Source organism: Mesoplodon bidens (genome assembly GCF_964165515.1).
Source record: "Mesoplodon bidens genome assembly, chromosome: 15".
Classification (NCBI taxonomy): domain Eukaryota; kingdom Metazoa; phylum Chordata; class Mammalia; order Artiodactyla; family Ziphiidae; genus Mesoplodon; species Mesoplodon bidens.
This window is the reverse complement of record NC_138171.1, coordinates 67,543,880-67,563,440: the sequence shown is the minus strand read 5'-3', so window position 1 is coordinate 67,563,440 and position 19,561 is coordinate 67,543,880. Positions and strand designations below refer to the sequence as shown.

Sequence of the window (19,561 nt, the reverse complement as noted above, 5' to 3'; positions counted from 1 at the left end):
CTGCTGACTCCATCAGCTTGCGGACACTCTGCCGTGTGGGACGGGTGTCCCCACGTCCCTCCCAGAGCTTCATGTTGGTCCCAAGGGGCCACCCATCTGGCCTCCCACCCCCATCCCCATCCCCATCCCTGGTACTGGAGTCCAGCCTCGCGTGGGCTCCCCAGTCTCGAATCTTGGCCCTGGAAAGCGTGCACTGAGGGCCCCGCAGAGGGCTTTGGGGCGGCCTCCCCCGTGCAGACGGGGAGCCCACATCTCCCCTCCCCAGGCAGCAGGGCAGAGCTGGTCTTGGCCAGGTTTCCTGCCTCCCAGGGCTGTGGACTGTCTCCTCTGTCGCCTTCGCCTGGTCTGGTACTGTCCCTTGGCTGGACGGTCAGTCCTGCTGTAAAGAGGTGTCTTTTGTGCTGTGAAGGAGGCTGCACGCTGACGACCTCCTCATGCTGGGAAAGGCGGGTCCGGAGCTGCCCCTTTTTGCTGTCAGTCACATCTCCTTCCTTCCCTCCTGAACCTCCTCGCCGGTCCTGAGACCCAGCTCTTGTGCAGCGTTGAGGGGTCTCGTGTAAACTGCTGCAGCCTCTTTCCCTGCCTGGCTGTGGTCCAGTCGGCCAGTGAATCCAGCGTGTGGACTCGAGCGGGCCGCTGGCCCCGGCCCTGCAGGGCAGCATCCCAGGGCTCATTTGGGCCCAGACCAGCCGTGAGGAATCAGCCACTTCTGTCAGGGGCTCCGTGGGCTGCTTTAGTGCACATTTTGCCCTAGGCTTTTGCTGGTCCCTCCACCGTGCTTGTTGTAAAACAGCATCTTCAACAAAACACGTCACACCCACGTGGCTGATTATATAGAGGGCCTCAGAAGGGCTCCAGGACTTGGGCATCTACTTAAGAAACAGCAGGTGCCCCGGAGGAAGGGCTCAGACCTCCGGTCCCATCTCCCCGGGCGGCTCTCGGGGCTGGCGAGAGCTGACTTGAGCCCTCTTCTGTCCGTCACGCGGGGCCTCCTGACTGTCTTGCAGGCAGAATGCAGAGCTGGCCAAGCTGCGGCAGGAGCTGGGCAAGGTCAGCAAGGAGCTGGTGGAGAAGTCGGAGGCCGCACGGCAGGAGGAGCAGCAGCGGAAGGCCCTGGAGGCCAAGGCAGGCGCCTTCGAGAAGCAGGTCTTGCAGCTGCAGGTGAGTTGGGGTGCAGCTGCCTCGGTGCCCGTGCATCCTGCCCACCAAGCTCTACGCACGGCCACCCTGGGGCCTCCCTTCTCAGCTGTGACTGTGACCGCAGTGGACCCAGGCAGGGCTGGGGCTGGAACCCTCGACCTTGGCCTTGTTAGTAGTGATACCTGGTCAGCATCGAGTGGGTGCTTTCTGTGTGCTAAGCGTTGTTCTGAACATTTACAAGCTTAACTCAGGTAATTCTCATTGTAACCTTATGGGGTAGATACTGTTATTATCTGTAATTTACCCAGAAGGAAATTGGAGGCACAAAGTTAAGCAACTCTGCCAGTTCACCCACAGCCAGGGTTTGAGCCCCAGGGCAGCCCCAGAGCAGTCACCGTCCCACAGTTGCCACACCTGTGGGGTCACAGCTCCGGCCGCAGCCAGGCCAGCAGGCACAGCCTCTGGCTTCAAGGCCCAGTGGGTGTTCTTTCTTCTCAGCCTCTGGATGTGGCCCGGAAGCTCGTATTTTCCCAGGGGGACGCCTGTTGTCCAGAGGGAGGAAGACTGTCCCCTCCCTGCCCCATAGGCGCTGGGCAGCAACCAGTGGGGCCCCTCAGTCTCAGGGCCTCCCTGCTCATTGGCCTGACGAGTGCTGCGTCCCCCAGCTGGCCTGTTTCGGGGTAGGGTGACCGGGCGTGGGGCAGTTGTCGTACCTCTGTGCGTGTAACTTCTCTGGAGGACAAGGAAGCCCTGGAGACCCACACAGCTTTGCACCTGTTTCTGTTCAGTCACTGAAGCTCTCGGCTGTAGCATGTAGGGCAGTGGGGCTGTTTTATGGAAAGGACTAGAACAACAGACACGAAGTTGTAAGACTGATGTGTGTGTGCCTAAGAACAGGCACAGAGAAACAAAGTTCGGATGGTTTGGGTGGAACTGAGATGGATAATTTAGTGTAAAGTAGGTCCACCCTGAGCAGTGAGATCAGAGCCCCTGGGGAGGGCCTGGTGGTTATGTTCTGAAGGCTGTCGGGTGGTCCTGGTGCTTCTGGGGCTGGAGCCTTCACTGTGGCGCCCGGGTTGTCACCATCACTGTAGCCAGGAAGCCCCAGGCCGCGAGCATCTCCTCCCTCTGAGGTCACAGAGTCCCCGTGGAATTGATCGTGAGGCCCGGATTTCAGAGCCGCAGTTTCCCCACCTGTAATGTGGGTGTGGTGGTGGTACCTGTGTCTTGGGGTGGCTGGGGATTAACCACACTGACACACATGGATGCCTTGCCCAGAACTGCTTAACAACCATATGACCTTTACCAGGCCCCCTCGGGAAATCTCCAGCTCAGGCTGGATGTTTAGCTTGTAGGAAGCCTCTCCCTGTGCCACACTCAGGTGAAAATGGGCCTTTGCCTTTCTGGGACTGTCCTGCCTTCACCTGAGGCCTCTTCCCCAGGAACCCGCTCTTCAGGGTCCAGGGTGGCCTCTTGGCCTTTTCTAGCAGGTGAACTGACCTGGAAATCCAGGAGGCTTATATAAGTCACCGGCACAGGATGGCAGGGTGTGAGGAACTCTAGACGGCAGAGCCGGCTGAGGGCCCACCTCCTGCCGCGTCCTCCCGGCCCTCCTCCCTCTGCCGGCCCCCAGGCGTCTCACAAGGAGAGCGAGGAGGCCCTGCAGAAGCGCCTGGATGAGGTCAGCCGGGAGCTGTGCCGCTCGCAGACCAGCCACGCCAGCCTCCGGGCGGACGCCGAGAAGGCCCGGGAGCAGCAGCAGCAGATGGCTGGTGAGGGCGGCGTAGGGGCCGGCTCCGTGGTGGCGGGGGGCGAGGGCAGCCGGGACCCCTGACTCCCCACCCGTCAGGGGACGCGCCGGGGGTGCCCGGGGTCAGGCCTGGGCTGCGGAGGACTGGACGTGGGGGGCGGGGCCTGTGGGGGTGTGGCCTGTGGGGGCGGGATATGGGGTGGGGCGTAGCCTGTGGGGCGGGATACGGGGGCGGGCTCGAGGTGGAAGATGCTGCCGCTTCGGCCTCACTTGCTGTGGGGCCCACCTGGAGCTGTGATGCTCCTGGGGCTGCTGCCGGCCTTCTCTTCCAACCCAGTCAGGCCTAGAGGCCAGCCAGATTTGGAAGGTGGGCTTATGGTCCCCGTGTGCTCACAAGTCACCTTCTCAAACGGGAGGTGGTGACGAAACCCAGGGCACCAAGGGCGCCTAGAGAAGCAGGGCAGACCGTGCCGGTGAGGGCTCACCAGTACTTCTGGAGCCACTGCTGGGGGCTGAGCACCCCTGTGGGTGCCCGGGGCTTGGCCGGGAGTGAAGCAGCGGGCTTGGGGCCGTGTTCCAGCAGGAGAGACGGGCACAGTAGATGGATCCATGTCGACAGACTTCAAGTAGGCAGCGTGACCGAGAGCAGGTCCTAGAAACGGCAAGCTGTGTCTGTGAAGGGCCAGGCAGTAAATCCTTTTGGCTTTGTAGGCCAAACGGTGTTTGTCACAACTGCTCAGCTCTGCTGCCCCAGTGCCAAAGCCACCCTAAACAGACAGGCCTGGCTGCGTGCCAATAAAGCTTTATTTTCAAGAACAGGTGGTGGGCTGGGTTGGCCCAAGGGCCTAGTTTGCTGACTCCTGCTATGATGGGCCAGGTGTGGCTTTGAGTGGTCAGGGGAGGCCTCTCTGGGGAGAAGGGGGTGTTTAAGCCCAAGGTCTGGACGATGGGAAGAGGCCAGCCTCACAGACACCGCGAAGGGGCCCCTGAGAATGGGAGTGAACTTGAACTTGGCCTGTACAAGAAACAGACGCAGGTCAGCAAGCGAGACTGGAGAAGAAGGCAGTGGCTAGTGTGGGGTAGACGGGCAGGGCCGGGTGACCCTCCTTTGAAGAGTTCAGGGGCCGTGTGGAGTGATGAGGGGGCTGGGAGCGTGGGCAGGGCTGGCGGGATCCCATCTGCACTTCTGGATGCTCTGGCTCCGGGTGGGGACCAGGGATGGGGCCTTGCAGTTGTCGGACCAAAGGCACCTGGGCCAGGCCCAGGGAGCCACGGAGGCGCTGGTGGATTCGGCAGGCAATGGACGTTGGATCCACAGGCCTGGTAGATGAGTGAGAGGCAGGGGCACAGGAAAGCAGAACAGCCACAGCGAGGGGACCAGGAGGCCTGAGCAGAGCTGCGTGTGGATGTGGCCGGCGTCTGAGCCCGGGCTCGGGGAGGAGACCCGGGCCGCCGTTCAGAGTCAGACACACGTGGAGGACTTTCAGAGCCGTGGTGGGGCTTAGCGGCGGTCACCGAGGGAGGACACGCTGAGGCGCCCCCCTGGCCCTGGTCTCAGTGACGTGAGCCCATCTCCCAGAGAGCAAGGCTTTAGAAACTACAACAGGAGCCCATTCAGTTTTCCATCTTTTCCTGAGTGATCCGGGGGCGTTCTGTTCTACCCTAGTGAGGCCTTGAGAAGGAAGCCAGGCTGTGACTTTCTCCACCAGCTAACGGGGCACCCAGGGGTCAGGGGAGAGCCTGGAAGCCCGCGGGCGTGCACTGGGCAGCATGGGGTGCCTGTGCGGGCCTTCCCCACACCCTGCTACCCGCCGGCCTCCCTCCCCGCAGAGCTGCACGGCAAGCTGCAGTCCTCCGAGGCTGAGGTGAGGAGCAGGTGCGAGGAGCTGAGCAGTGTCCACGGGCAGCTGGACGAGGCCAGGGCGCAAAACTCACAGCTCACGGAGAGGATCCGCTCCATCGAGGCCCTGCTGGAGGCAAGCCAGGCCCGGGACGCCCAGGTCAGCTGCATCTCCTCCTGGGGGTGCCCCCACCCACCCCACAGGGGCCCTGCCCTGATGACTTGTCATGCGAGGTGGTCTCGTGGTGACCGCAGGGCTCTGTCTCTCGTTCCAGGCCAGCCGAGAGGAGGCCGACCAGCAGCAGGCCCGGTAAGAGGAGGCAGGGGCCGTGGCCTGGGTGCGGGGGTCCTAGGGAGGAGCCCTCTGAGAGGCCCTGCCTTTCCCCATCCCTCCAGTGACCTCGAGGACCAGGACAGGCTGGGCAGGGAAGAGGGCACCTTGCAGGGAGCTCCTGCCTCGAGGAGCGAGGCTGTGGGGAGAGTGGCTGCGCCTCGGCAGGGGGATGGGCCTCTTGCTGTCCATCCGTCCATCTATGCATCCATCCATCCTTCTCTCCCCAGGAAGGACCAGCTGGTCAGGGTGTTCTCTCCACATCCACAGGGTGAGGGAGTTTAGGGGCTGAAGTCGTAACCCAAACGGGAAAGTGGTTATGTGCCCAGAGTGGAGAACCCGGGAGGCTGCCCGGGCTTTTGCAGGGATCTGGGATGCGGTGTGGTTCACAGCTGATCAGGTCACAGGGTTGATGCTGGGTAACTTCAGTGGCCCAGCCCCAGGCCTGCTCGGACTGTGTGTTTGTTGTTGCTAAGATCCGGTGGGCTCCTCAAGCCAGGGGCCTGGAAGTCCTAGGACCGTTGGCTCCGGGTGTGTGTCCCTCAGCAGATGCCCATGAGCTTGGGGGGTGGTCCTGGCTGCCGTGGCTGGGGGTCTCCAGGGCAGCCACGTGGGATGAAGCGTGCCAGTGGTCGGTCATGTCCCGGGTTGTGCACTGACCAACCTCCCTTGTTCCGGCTGTTGCTGCCAGTGAGTCCCCTCCCCAGCGCTTCCCCAGGCCACGGCCCATGTTCCGTGGCGTTCGGCTCGGGTTTGGGAAAGGAAGCCGGCCTCACGGAGGCCCCAAAGCACCTTGCTGGAGACTCAGAAGCAAACCCTCTCCATGCACCTTTCCAGAAAGCTTTGGGCAAACTTTGTTTCTCATGGTACTTGCCAGGGTAGAGAGGGTGTGTTTGTTTAGCGTTTTGCTCCTTATATTTTACGATCAGATTCTTGGACGGCATAGCTAATTATTAGTTACCTAAGTCATGTTGCAAGCAGGGTTGATTCTAGCTTTTTGCATCATGTAGATGTTTGGCAGAATTAGGGTTTTTAAAAATTTCCTTCTCAGACTGTTTATCTGGAAGTTGTGTCTAGGCCAGGCCATCGTGTTCTGGGGTGGAGATGAGTGATCCAGCCCCAGATGTTCTGGAACTCGGTCAGTAGCTACCAAGGGGGGTGACTGTCAGCGTGTCCTTGCCGCCGGCCTGCTGTGCCTTCTTCCTCGGGGCCTCGTGCCTTTGGGGATGCTCTTGCAGGGGTGTGCAGGGGGCCAGCGCTGGTGGTGCAGAATGCCGGCGGCTTGAGGAGAAGCTGCGAGGGGTCCCAGTGGAGCTTTGAGGGTGGGGTCAGGTTCTGTGGCCTGAAACCAACATCTAAGAAGTCGACAGCCGTCTTCAAGGCCACGTGCAACCGGTACTTAGAACGAAAATGAGATGGTGCTCGGGGGCGTCAGGGCGGGCAGCACGCACAGCCTCGCTGAGGTTGTTTGGTCCTCATGCTCCTCCTTAGCGTGGTGTACTGCCGGCCCACGGTGAGAAATACGAACGTGTCCCCCCCGGGGGCACCCTCAGACGGGCTTCCTCCTGCTCCCAGAGGGGCCCTGTTGTGCTGCTTCAAGTCGGCGTTGGCGGCTTCTGGATGTCAGCTTTTATGCGACCCCGGGGCTTCCCTGTCCTAAATCTTAACGCAGAAGGTGACGTATTAAGTGTCCATTTGAAGCGTCTTCCTCAGAACAGCCAGAGAAGTTCCAGAGCGTCCACCCCTCGCTTTCCGGGTGATGGGGTGGACGGAGCCGCAGGGCCTAGAGTCCGGAGAGAAATGTGAAAAGATGGCCCTCCCGGCCTGCCAGCTGCACGCATCTGGGGTCGTCTCGGGCTCATTCCCTGGAGCCCGGGCGCGGGACTGAGGGGGAGCCTTCGGGTCTCAGCAGAGTTAGGTTTTGGACACAGGACGGTCCCAGCGCCAAGAGCAGGGATGCACTTGATGGGCGTGCAGGCCACGGTGCCACCCGAGCCTCCGGCCCCGGCGTCCTCCGAGGAGGCCCAGCCCAGTCTCGAGGGCAGCTGTGGCCGCAGGGAAGGGCCAGCCGACGCGTGCTGCGGGACAGAGTGGGGCCAGGCTCAGTTCACCAGAAGAAAGAGCATCTGAAAACCTGACTGTCCGGGGCGCGTCCCCGCGCTGGCCGTTGTGGCAGCTCTGCCCGCTGCCGTCCCTGCAGCCAGTGTCACCAAGTGGGACTCCGCTGGCCTCTGGGCCCCCAGCCCTCAGAGGAGGGGCCACGGTGGCTGCTGAGGCTCCCCTGAAGCCTGTGCCGGCTTGGGGAGGGGACTGACTGCAGCCCCAGGCCCCACTGGTGTTCCGGGGCAGAGGAAGGGGCCCCGAGACGGGGCCTATGGCGGCCGCGGGCCCTTGGAGCCCGGCAGTGACGCCGACATCCCCCCTCAGCCTCATGGAGCTGGAGTCGCAGGTGTGGTGTCTGGAGAAGGAGGCCACGGAGCTCAAGGAGGCAGTTGAGCAGCAGAAAGTGAAGAACAACGTGAGTGTCGAGGGGCCGCCTGCCGTGTGGATGGGGAGGGGGCTCGGGGCCTCTCCTTGTCCCTTCCGGCTGCTCCCCGTGGGGGGGCTCGGGGGTCCTGACTCCCACTGGGTCGGCTTGGTCACGTGGTCACCTTGGTCATGTGGTCACCTGGCGTGAGGAGGGCGCTGTAGGGCGCCTCCTCTGCGGTGGGCGCATGGGAGCCTCGGCTGCATCCCCCCAACCCGGGCTGTGCCCCCAGACCCCACCCCCAACACATGCGCACACACGCACACACGCGCACACACACGCACGCACGCACGCACACGCCGTGCCTCCCTGGGCCTGGCTGGGCCAGAGCCGGCCGTTTGGTGGTGGACCCTCTTCCCACTGAAGAGCCGGCAGATCCCCGCTGCCCGCAGATGAGTCTCCCTGAAAGGCGCCCGGGGGCCCCAGCCACCCGAGAGCAGCCTGGCTCCAGTGCTGCCCGGAGTGGCCTGTGAAGTCCAGAGATGGGTCGGAGAGGGCTCGCCCACCCGGCGGAGACCAGCCTGGCTGCTGACCGTCTCCCTTCTCCTCCCAGGACCTCCGAGAGAAGAACTGGAAGGCGATGGAGGCTCTGGCCTCGGCCGAGAGGGGCTGCGAGGAGAAGCTGCGGTCCCTGACCCAGGCCAAGGTCAGCGTCGGCCTCGGGCTCGCCTCGGTCTAGCAGCTCAGCAGACCACACAGACTGCGTTCAGGGCAGCCCCAGCCTCAGGGCGTCTCAGAAGTCCACCCAGGGCCTGGCCGCTGCATACTCCTGCCCGCCCTCCTGCCCTCCCGCTGCGCATTTCTCCCCGAGATGCGGGGAGCGGTGAGCCCTTGTCTCCTGCTTCTCAGCTGGGCCTTTTGCCCTCGGAGGCCATGGGGGCCCCGAGATGGGTCTGTTCATGGACTTGCTCATGTTATTCTCCCCTGGTGTTTGTCTGCTTTCTCAGGCCCCCTGCGGTCCTGGCCCAGGGGCTCTGTGATTGAGCTTTGGGGGAAGGACAGTCTTTAGTAGCAAGCACTCAGGCCCAGGTCGGGGGAGCTCAGGTGGGTCAGTGTCCAGGGCCCTGGCCGGGACATGGTCTGCAGCTGCAGCACGAGCAGGCGGGGCCTCACCACCAGCTTTGGCCAGGCCTGCCCTCCCTTTCTCTCCCCCACCCCAATGCAGAATTAATGTCTGTCCTATTATCATGAGCTTTGCGGCAACTTTCACAAGCCCCCCAGGAAGCCTGAGGGTGTGTCAGATGAGGCCTCCGAGAGGCGGAGCTGGGGAGCCGTGTGGAGCTACACTTAGACTCCCCAGAAGTGACCAGGGCGCCTGTCTGGCCTTTCTGTGGCAAAGGCAGAAGCTGTGACCAGAGGTGTCACCTGACTTCTTTGTGGTCACACAGCCAGATAAAGACAGGGAGCTGGCCTCTGGGTCCTCGGCCCTTGTTTGGACGCCCATGACCCGGGCACCTGAATGGTGGTCACGAGGTCGGGGGCCCACAGCAGGCCACGGATCAGCGGGTGAGCGAGAAGGGTCGGCTTCTGAGACTCACGTCCAGGCATGTGGTGCTGTGGTCAGGCTGGGCATCCATCTGCCGGCCATCCATCCCCCCGCCGGCCCCAAATCACAATACAGAGCCTCACTCCCGGCTCGAGTCCGGGAGCTCCTAGTGCTGCTCCAGGTCTCGGGCCCTGAGGGGCAGGCAGCAGGCTCAGCCTGCTGGGGACGGGTGACCAGATGGGACTTTCAGCCAGAAATCTCCTGCACCACCCCGCTGCCCCCAGGGTGTGGGGAGGGGTTATCTGTCCCCAGGGACAGTGCAGTCCTTCTTGCCTTTGCTTATGGCTCCTTCCCTTTTTCTTGGGCTCCTTTTTCTTGCGTTGAGTGGGAGCATCAGGGAGGATGGCGGGGGCTCTGGCCAGCGCGGCTGCAGCAGGGGGCCCAGGAGCTTTCGGAGAGCCGAGACCCCGACCTGCCTCATCCCCTCAGCACGTGGGAGCCCTGATCCTCCTGCCCCCAGGGTTGCAGGAGCTCCTGACCCTGGTGGCCGCACGTCTTCTCTGTGCTCCCCGCCCCCCATGTGCACACGCTCAGAAAGAAAACCTGAGTCTGAGTGTCTGCTGGGAGGTGTCCGCGAACCTGCACGTCCCGTAGCGGGTGCTGCCATCCCCCTTCCTGAGAGCTGAGTTTGTTTTAAGTTGTCCAGGCCTGGGGTGGGGTGGCTGGAACTTGACTGCTAAGGTTAGACACACCCCCGCCCAGCCGGCCCCACGGAGCCACCATTGGTCTCCTCCGATCCTTGTCCCTCCCCTGAAGGGCTGAGGGCATGGTCCTGGGGTGAAACCCCCGGGGCTGCCCTAAGCTCCGTGGCTGACCACCCTCATGCCCCACCTGCCCTGCCCCCAGGAGGAGTCCGAGAAGCAGCTCAGCCTGACGGAGGCCCAGACCAGGGAGGCCCTGCTGGCCCTGCTCCCGGGCCTCTCTGCCCCCACCCACCAGGTAGGAGGGGAGGCAGCTCCCGGGGAACCCCTGTGCGAGTAGGGGGCATGTCCCGCCCGACCTTGAACGTTTTTGTCGCAGAATTACGCCGAGTGGCTGCAGGAGCTCAAAGAGAAAGGCCCAGAGCTGCTGAAGCAGCCACCAGGGAACACGGAGCCCTCGGTGAGTGCGGCCGCTGTCACTCGCACCCTGCCCTGTCCGCGGGATGGAGGGTGCCTGGAGCCGGCCATCGGGTTTTGGCTCAGCAGGCCCCTGTCCTGCCCTCCGCCCTCAGGACCTGGCTGCCAAGCTGAGGGAGGCAGAGGAGACGCAGAGCAGCCTTCAGGCCGAGTGCGACCAGTACCGCAGCATCCTGGCCGAGACGGTGAGGCCGGGGCTCTGTGACCTTGGGCGAGTCACTGCCCCTCTCTGGGCCCAGTTTCTTTGGCTGAACGGTGAAGGGTGTGAGCTCAGGTTAAAGGTCTGGGCCCCAGTCTGGGAAGGGATAGGGCAGCGTTCGGCTTGAATCCGCTTTCCTGCGACTCCAGGGGCCACGCTCGCTCAGCCTCCCTCTGCGATGGCCGGTCCTGGGTCCCCCGTCCTGGGCCGCTGAGGCCCACCCGGTGCAAACCCACCGGAGACGAGAGTCCTGACAGCCTTGTTTGCACACCGGCCGGGGGCCCCCCTCCGGAACTGTACCCCCTCCTCCCCAGTGCGCCGGCCGCACTGGGATCCGAGCCGGGTGGTTGCAGGGGGTTGGGGGGAGCCACGGGTTTGTGTGTGGCGGGGGGGGGCCTCCAGGCCCTGCTCAGTGCCGTCCCCGCAGGAGGCCATGCTCAAAGCCCTGCAGAAGAGCGTGGAGGAGGAGGAACAGGTGTGGAAGGCCCGGGTGAGCGCCACGGAGGAGGAGCTCCAGAAGGTACGGGACGGCCCCCAGTCTCCCCAGGGCCCCCCTTCCCTCGGAACCCAAACTCCACTCCCTCAGAATGCCATACAATCCAGGGGGAACGCCCACGGGGTTGTCGGGGTCACTTGGGAGTCACGTTTGCTGGGTTTTGGTGATGCCACATACAGTGTCATTGCGGAATGACCGACAGCTGAGGAATGGTTTCAAGGAGACCCCCCCCCCCGACCAGCCCCACTCCCAAGGAAGAGGCTGCTGGTCACACCTGGGGGTGGGGGGGGCACCACAGGGTGGTGGGGTGCATCCCGGGACGGACCCCCGGGGCTCGTGCTTGACGGCGCTCCCCCTTCTTGCTCTGTAGTCGCGGGTCACGGTGAAGCATCTCGAAGAGACTGTGGGGAAGCTGAAAGGGGAACTTGAAAGTGCCGACCAGGTGCGTGCGGGCGCTGTCCAGGGGGCTGCCGTCCTGCTGCAGAGGCTCCTCTAGCAGCTTTCCTTCCCCGACCGCGCGTCCCTGCTTGTCCTTAATGAGCCGTTACGACCTCGGGGTGTCTGGGCCCCGGTGCACCATGGCTTCTGCCGTGGCCTCATGAACCGTGGGAGGGTTGCCGGGTGGCCCCGCCGCACTCTGCACCCTCCTTGCAAGTAAATCTAAAAGCTGCTGAGGTCTGAGAACACGTGCGGCCCCAGGGTGCCTCTTCAGGAGGTGTTTGGCCTGGGGGGCACCCCCTCCCTGGCCTCAGTTGGTTCGTAGCCCTCAGGCCACGAGGGCCCCTCTCAGCCCTTGTCCCAGGGCCTGGTGGCCCCAGCGCCCTGTCCCCATGGCCCGGGCCGTCCTGCTGGCCGGCTTGAGGCTCCTGATGTGTGTCGTGTCCAGGTGAGGGAGCACACGTCACATCTGGAGGCCGAGCTGGAGAAGCACATGGCGGCTGCGAGCGCCGAGTGCCAGAACTACGCCACGGAGGTGGCAGGGGTGAGTGTCCCAGCGCGGGTGGGCCTGGTGGGGCCAGGGCAGGGGGCAGCCAGGTCAGCCTGGCAGCGAGAGGATCTCTCTACCCGGTGTGGAGACACCATCTCTGTGGGGAAGGCGTTTAAATCTGACAGTGCTTTCTGATTCGGGGAGCAGAGAGCACAAGCCTGGCACCCCCGATCCTGGTTCGATCTCTGACTTCTGGCCTCGCTTTGCAAAAGACAATCCACAAACGTTTGTGAAGGCCTGAGACTAGCGTGTACTGAACACGATCCTTCCTCTGTCTTCAAAAAAGAGCAGAAGCTCCCGGGGGGCCTGCACCCACCCCTCCCCCACGCCCCGCAGGCTCTCCGGGTGGCGTATGTGGATGTGCTTGGTTGGGTGTGAGGTGCTGACTCACCGGAACTGGCTCTCTCTTCTTTTCTCCCACCACCCGGGTCTGTTTTCTGTCCAAGTTGAGGCAGCTTTTATTAGAATCTCAGTCTCAGCTGGATGCAGCCAAGAGTGAAGCCCAGAAACAAAGCGACGAGCTTGCCCTGGTGAGCGAACTGGTGCGGCCCGCGTGTGCCCTGGGGTCGGGTGTGTGTGTTTCTGTGTCCCGTCAGAGGGGGCGTGCGCCGGTCTGTGCTGGGCCCGGTGTGGACGGCCCCTCACACGTTTGCTCCATGCTGCACACTGGGCCTGTGGCTGCTGGGACCACGGGGCTCCGGGTCTGCACTGGGAGCTCTGGGGGGGGTGGTCCTTATGCCCCGTGGCCTTCTGTGGGACTAGGGTCCTTCTTCTGGGACTAGGGTCCTTCCTCACCCAGCGGTGGCTCAGGTCAGGTCAGTCAGATCTGCGGTGTGCGGGGCGGCCTGCTCCACACTGGGCGGTACCAGGTGACCTGTCCACAGCCGCGCGGAGCTCCCAGCCACGCAGGGGCCTCTGGTTCTTACGGTTTTCAGCCTTGATGTGTCTCTGGTCCCCGCTCCTTGGCCAGGTCAGCCTGGCCTTGTGGGGCGGGGGGGACTGGTTCCAGTACCAGCCCATGAGGCCACAGACACAGTCCATGTGATCTGCACGGTCTTGCATTAAATAACGAGTTGGCTGTTAACACTGAGCCACCGGCGGGGGTAGCGGGGTGTGTGTGTGTGAAAAACGTATGTGTCTGGCTTTCTGCGAGGAGACCCAAGGTCTGGTCCGGGGGGGCTGGCGTTCCCAAAGCAGCATCCACCTAGCAGCCCCCTTGCTGGGCACACGCTCTGGCTCCGCGGGTGCCCCCTCCGGTTGTTCAGGCCTGACCAGGGACCATCGCCCCAGAGGGCAGGTGCCGAGTCTGAGGGCCACTCTCCAAAGCCGTGTCCCAGCCGGGCCTGGGCCACATGCAGAGGACACGCCCCGAGTTTCTCCTCGTCACTGGCCTCTGCGGTCTGGTGTTGACCTTTGGGGCTGTTGGCAGGAGGAAAGGACTTGGAGGGTCAGGCCCCACACACTTGGGGCGCCCCTTATGGGGCGGCTGTCAGGCCCCCCCAGATCTCCGCTGGGAGCCTTCACCCAAGCTTTGTGGGTGACACTGCTGCCCCTTCAGATTTGAGGCTCAGTGGTCTGGGGCTTAGGGCCCCCGGCAGTGGAGCTCAGGGGTGAGGGGACCTTAAGAGGTACGAGTGTCAGCTCATCGGGGACCCCACAAAAGGCCCTGATGGGGGACCGCATCCAGGAGGGCAGCGGGAGGCAGGCGGCGGTATCCGCACCAAGCCCACCGGCCGCCTGCCGTTCTTCAGATTCCGTAGCCCCGTGCGTACCGCATCCTTTGGGGGTCATCTGGCTTCCAGCGCTGGGGGCTCCGTACCGCTGGCCTTGCCACGGAGCATGCATGTGGGGTCAGCCCGGGCCCCTTGCGGGCCCGGCCCCTTGGCCGCAGTTTGGCTCGGGTGAGGGCTCGTGGTGCTATAGCTCTCCTGCCCCAGGGAACCTGCATGGGAGCCAACACAGGCCACAGTTGTCAGAGCAGGTCCCCCGTGGGCTTTGGCTGCTGAGAACACCTGCCGTCCTCCTGCGGGCGTGCGAGACGGGCGTGCATCCAGCTACATCAGGCACAAACCCACCCTCCCTGTTCCAGGTCAGGCAGCAGTTGAGTGAAATGAAGAGCCACGTAGAAGATGGTGACGTAGCCGGGTCCCCGGCTGCCCCCTCAGAGGCCCCCTCAGCAGAGCAGGACCCCATCGAGGTTAGGGTGGTGAGCCCGTCCCCAGGTGTCCGTCACTGACCGCCGTGTTGGAGGGCAGGGACAGCAGCCTCTGCTCTGGCCACTCGCAGCTCCCGGCCCAACTGCCCAGACGCCTGACTCCTCAGGACGCCAGAGTGGGAGGGGGGCGGGGGGCTGGGGCATCACTGGTGGGGCCCTTGCCCTCCAGACCCCTGATTCGGGCGGCGGCTGCCCAGAGGGCCCTGGGCACAGCCAGAAGATGTGGCCCCAGGTCTCGGGCGGCCTGGAGCCCTGGGTGCCCAGGAGGGTCCGCCCCAGGTTCGAGCGTATTTGCGGTGTTTGCACGCAGCTGAAGATGCAGCTGGAGCGGACGGAAGCCATCCCGGAGGACGAGCAGATGCAGCGGCAGAAGCTAACGGCCGAGTTCGAGGAGGTCAGGCTGCCCCGCGCTGTCGGGGCTTCTCTGTGTCAGGGCGGCGGGTCTGGGGGGGTCGAGCCGCGTCCCATCCCAGGGGGTGTCGCTGCGCCATCGTCACCCGCCTCCTGTCCGCATGGGGCCTGACCCGCCGCCCCGCCCCGTCCAGGCTCAGCTCGTGTCGAGTCGTCTGCAGGGGGAGTTGGAGAAGCTCCGCTGCACCAGCGCCCTCGGCTCCTCAGAGGCGGAGGAGGCCACGCGGCTCAAGGTACAAGGTTCCCCCTTGTCACCCCCGGAGGCCCCTCGGGCAGCGTCCAGCCTAATTTGGAGGTTGGCGAGGTCAGGGGGATCCCTAAGTCTCCAGTGTCACAGCTGGAGGCCACCAGTCAGTGTGACGATTTAAATCAAGTAGAACTGAAACTGAGCTGCTCCGTCACCCTGGCCACAGGGCAGGTGCTCAGCAACCAGTGCCCGACCCTGAAGCACAGCCCTGTGACCCGGAGGCCTCGTCCTCACACCCTCGGCCCCACGGGCGCAGCCAGGTGGCCTTCCTGCTGTGCGTCACGTGAAGGCTGATCCCCTTCAACACTCTGACCCGCAGGAGAGACTAGAAAAGGAGAAGAAGTTAACCAGTGACCTGGGACGCGCGGCCACCAAACTACAAGAGCTTTTGAAGACGACCCAGGAGCAGCTGGCAAAGGAGAAAGACACGGTGAAGAAGCTGCAGGAGCAGCTGGACAGACCAGTGAGTGCCGCCGGCCATCCCTCGGGGGTTGGGCAGGGCTGGGCGCCCTGGGATGCCTGGACGCTGTCCTCCGCCCCACCAAGCCCTCGGGCGCCTCCTCCAGCCCTAGGGGCCTCTCAAGGTGGAAGGTGGTAGGTAGGGTGGTGTAGGGACGAGGACCCTAGGCCCAGCCTGCCCCTCCCCTGCCCTCTGTTCACAGGAGGCCGGCAGCAGCAGCTCGAAGGAGGGAACCTCTGTCTGAGCTTCCTGCAGAAAAAGACGTCACTGTTCAACTTACCAAAATGCCTTACACATTCCTGACCAATAAACAAACCAACACAGCGTTATCTGGGCCCAACTTGGGTAGCTCTGAGAAGCCATAGAGACGAGAGTCTCTTAGCACCAGAAGTAGCTCTTCCAGACCCCAGTTTGTAAAAGAATCTTTGTCACATTCGATAAACACTATTCCCTAGGACCGGCCCCGGACCACCGGCCAGCAGACGCCAAAGCCCTCAGCAGCTGTGTGACAGACCCAGGTGTGTGCTAGGGGGCCGGGACCTTGGGGTGTGTATGTCAATCAATCAGTGCAATTGTTGTGTCTTTTGTGGGGTTGGTCGGGCGATGGGCGGTCCGGGTGGTGAGTCCTGAAGGCTGCAGCGCAGACTGTAGGGTCACAGCGCAGCAAGGCAGCAGTTCTCACCCCTGGAAGAAGTTGCCACAACTGATGTGTGACCTCCTGGATGTTGATGCCATTAAAACCTGCGTGTCGCCCGGCACTTCGGGAGAGAGTGAGTGTGGTTTCTGGCCCCCCCGCGCTTTCCTCACCCGGGCCGTGCCCACTGGGCAGGATGAGGGAGCAGGGCCCGTGACACCTGGTGGCCAGATGCCCTGTGGGCGCCACTCTGAGGAACCGAGGCGGTTCCCTAGCAGGGCCGTGGGCAGCCTAGGCTGTCATGTGAAGTGAGTCCCAGGAATGAACACGGACCTGGGCAAGCATCCACGCCGCAGGAGGGCTGGCCCAGGGCGGGGGGCAGGCAGCTGAACTTGGGGTGATCCTCGGACCCACTGTGTTCTGAGGGGCCCACAGAATCTTTGGTCAGGAGGTGTGTCAGGGGCTTTGTAAGGAACCTGGAGCTCAAGCAAAAAAAAACTGGATTTAGAGGCAGGGTGGCAGGAGCAGCTGCACCAACCTAGGAACAGAAGGTGAAGCAGAGCAACCCCGGGGGTCTCGCTGGTACTTTTAGCTCAATTCCAGGGCCCATAACCCTGGGAGAGGGGCTGATGGGCTGAACTTAGACCGCAGGTACAGCCAGATGGAAGGGGGGGGTGCTCCCAGGGAAAGCAGCTGAGTGCTGGGGTCTCACCACCTGCTTGAGAAGCTCTGCATCCCGTGCATCGCAGTGGGGGGTTTGACTCCTCTCTGGGGTGGTTGTCACCTTGGGGAGGGAAAGATCAGGGTGCTGCCCAAGGCCCCATGCGAGCCACTGCCAGAGGCCGGGCAGTGCTGATCTCAGTCTGCACAACCAAGACCTGGGCCTGGCTTTCAGGGGCACTTGGTACACGGGCCACCTGGCCCTGCTGTGTGGCACTTGTATGTTGCACCTGTGTTGGGATCAGGGTGCTGGACATTCTGGGATGGTTCCCCATAGATGTGAGCGGAAGCTGGAGTTCAGCACAGAGGCGTTGTCAGGGAGGAGGGGTCAAGGCCAAGGGGACAGTGGTGCAGAGGCACACAGGGTGAGTGGGAGGACCCTGTGTAGCCGGGTCATGAAGTCAAGGGGTCTAGACAGGAGGGCACCGAGAGCCACTGAGGGGGACAGTCATACCTGTCCTGGAACTCTGCAGGGGGCGGAAGTGCAGAGGGAGCCCGCGGGACGCAGGACACAGGTCTGGCCAGGAGCCCGAGCGGAAGTGACTGATGACACCTGACCCGGCCATGGGCCTGCCCACAGGCTCAGTTCTCACATGACATCTTTCAGTGCCTGTAGGAGAGGAACCTCCCGCATCCTGCAAAGAACCCTGCAGAGGTGAGAGTGGCTCACCTGGTGAAAGGCTGGGCAGGCTTCAGGCCCGCCTCTTACACCAGCCAAGGTCAGGAGGCCTGGGGAGGTTTGTGAGCATGGAGCCCACGCCCGGCTCACGACTCACAACTCACCTTCTGGCACACAGGGATCTTCACGAAAGGGTAGGGGTTTGGGGCCGTTTTCTGGTGGGAAGCAGGCCAGCCTCGTGCCCCAAACCAGGTCTCTGGCATCAGAGTGGCCACCGTGGGCCCAGGAGCCTGCGTTTCCACTAAGCTCCCCTCCCTCACCACACCAGCTGCAGAACTGAGGACCCTGACGCTGGGCAGAAGCCCCCTGAAGGCACAGGAATGGGTCACTTCCCGGAAGGAAGGCACAGGAGACCCTGGGGGAGCTGCTGCCTTTGGGCTCCGTCCTCAGACCGCCTGGTGGGGCCCAGCGTCCACCTGTAGGGACGAGGCGGCCCAGGGCAGGGTGAGCACCCCCACCCCCGCCGCCCTGAGGCCCAGCAGCAGCAGCAGCGGCGGCGGCGGCTCCCGGCTGGCCGGCAGAGGGAGCCCATGGGCCTCACTGTCCTTGGGCCACGTCCCACCCTCAGGCTGGGGAGGGGGGCAGGCAGCTGCCCTCACAGACCCGGCCCGTGTCTCAGGCCCCGACAGGAGAGCTGGGAGCTCTGACCGCATCTGGTCCAAAGTCCCCCTGCAGAGGCTCCCGGGTTGACCTGAAGCTCAGGGTCACAAGGCCCATCAACATCCCCTCCAGACCCAGAAGCCCCGTCACGCTGGTGGCGGCTTTCTGGACTAGCTTCCTCCAGTCACCTCCGCATGACGGTCAATAAAATGCACAAACACCGGGATGCCTGGCCTGCAGGCAGCGAAGACACAAGATCCTAGAAGCCACCAGACACTCCACAAACGCCTTCTCTTTGAGCTTCCTGCAGGTTTGGAGCCAACAGGACTCAAAACCCAAACGAACAGTGTTGTTTTCCTTCCCGCCCCAAATCGAACAAAATCTCAGAACTCCAGATTTTAGAAGTGAAGAACTCGCCAGGGGTGTGATGGGAATAGCTTAGGACCAGAGAATGAGACCTGAGCTGTCCAGCTGTGCCGCCCATGAGCTGTGTGACCTTAGACAAGTTACTTTACCTCTCTGGATTGGCTACTGAGGCACTGGCTGCAAGCTCCGTAAGCCCCCTCCTGCTGCCCCTCCAGCCAACCATGCAGTGACCCTTCTTCCAGCTGCAGCCTGGCTGGAACTTGGGCTAAAGACTGTTCGCACGTTTCAGAAGTGCCCCAGGTCATGACAAAGTGATGAGTCTGCCTTGGGCATATCCAGGCTCTCATAGTCCAAAGGGCACAAACTGGTGAAGAAACAGAAGCTGCACGTCTGTGTGTGGACCAGCCAGCACTCTGAGGAGGTCTAAAAAAAAGGAAACCACTCAACTAAGCCTAATCTTACTGAGTCACTGTGTTCAGTTTTCTTAGAGATTAATATTCTCTGAGTAACAAACTTCAGTCAAGCTCTGAACTTCTGTTAGCAGTGGCTTTATTTGCTTCTTCCTCGGAACAAAAGAGAGCCCTTTAAATGAACCCTAAGTCAGCTTTCCACACACACTTCTGCAATGTGTTAACACTTATAAAAGTGTAAATGTGTTGAAAGCAGACAATACCTGTGGTTTTATTCCTCACCAATGTCAGCTGAGGTCTCAAAGCCCTAATTTTGCAGCAGAATTACCCGGAGTGCTGGTTAGCAGGATTCTTGGGCCCCAACCTCAGGAATCCAAAAGTTCCCCTAGGCAGAGATATAAGTGACTATTAGCATTTCCCAATTTCTGGAGTCAAGCGGAGCGCTGGGAGCTGTTTACATCACATCACATCCCTGTGCTCGAAACCCTCCCCACGGCAGCACCCCTGCCCCGACATACCTGCACGGAGGAGCGGTGGTACTCATACAGGTGGGGCCACACATCACAAGATGAAGCCACAGAAAAGACCTCCTTCTAGACTCCTGGCTCTACCTACAAAGCTGATTCTTGAAAAGGGCAGTCTTGGGCCCGCAGCGCTTCTCGGAGGCCTGTTAATGTACACTCACTAAAAGCACTGCTTTGCAGAAGAGAAAACAAATTCAGGATGAAAGAATGACAAGCAGCTTATCGGTAAACCAGTAGCCAGCACTATTTTCTAGATAATTTTGAAAGAAGTACTTTGATCAAAGCATATCCTTTTTTGGCTCCCAAATAAATCAGAGAGGAGACAAAATCCTGGCATTTGGATAAACATTTGGAATAAGA

The 19,561-nt window shown here is 62.3% G+C and overlaps 1 protein-coding gene across 1 annotated transcript in view; it reads left to right on the top strand.

Annotated features, from left to right (window-relative positions):
* The window catches only part of RRBP1 (ribosome binding protein 1), a 59,746-nt gene extending 43,720 nt beyond the window's left edge, over window positions 1-16,026 (top strand). Inside the window, exons 7-24 of the mRNA XM_081255317.1 lie at window positions 1,008-1,161; window positions 2,774-2,912; window positions 4,721-4,890; window positions 5,006-5,040; window positions 7,489-7,579; window positions 8,142-8,234; window positions 9,981-10,073; window positions 10,155-10,235; window positions 10,348-10,437; window positions 10,879-10,971; window positions 11,318-11,389; window positions 11,834-11,929; window positions 12,382-12,465; window positions 14,025-14,132; window positions 14,461-14,544; window positions 14,696-14,794; window positions 15,128-15,271; window positions 15,471-16,026. Of these exons, the coding sequence (XP_081111443.1) occupies window positions 1,008-1,161; window positions 2,774-2,912; window positions 4,721-4,890; window positions 5,006-5,040; window positions 7,489-7,579; window positions 8,142-8,234; window positions 9,981-10,073; window positions 10,155-10,235; window positions 10,348-10,437; window positions 10,879-10,971; window positions 11,318-11,389; window positions 11,834-11,929; window positions 12,382-12,465; window positions 14,025-14,132; window positions 14,461-14,544; window positions 14,696-14,794; window positions 15,128-15,271; window positions 15,471-15,512 (1,768 nt within the window). The 3' untranslated portion in view covers window positions 15,513-16,026. The remainder of the gene's footprint in view (window positions 1-1,007; window positions 1,162-2,773; window positions 2,913-4,720; window positions 4,891-5,005; window positions 5,041-7,488; window positions 7,580-8,141; window positions 8,235-9,980; window positions 10,074-10,154; window positions 10,236-10,347; window positions 10,438-10,878; window positions 10,972-11,317; window positions 11,390-11,833; window positions 11,930-12,381; window positions 12,466-14,024; window positions 14,133-14,460; window positions 14,545-14,695; window positions 14,795-15,127; window positions 15,272-15,470) is intronic.
* Window positions 16,027-19,561: the final 3,535 nt, after the last annotated feature.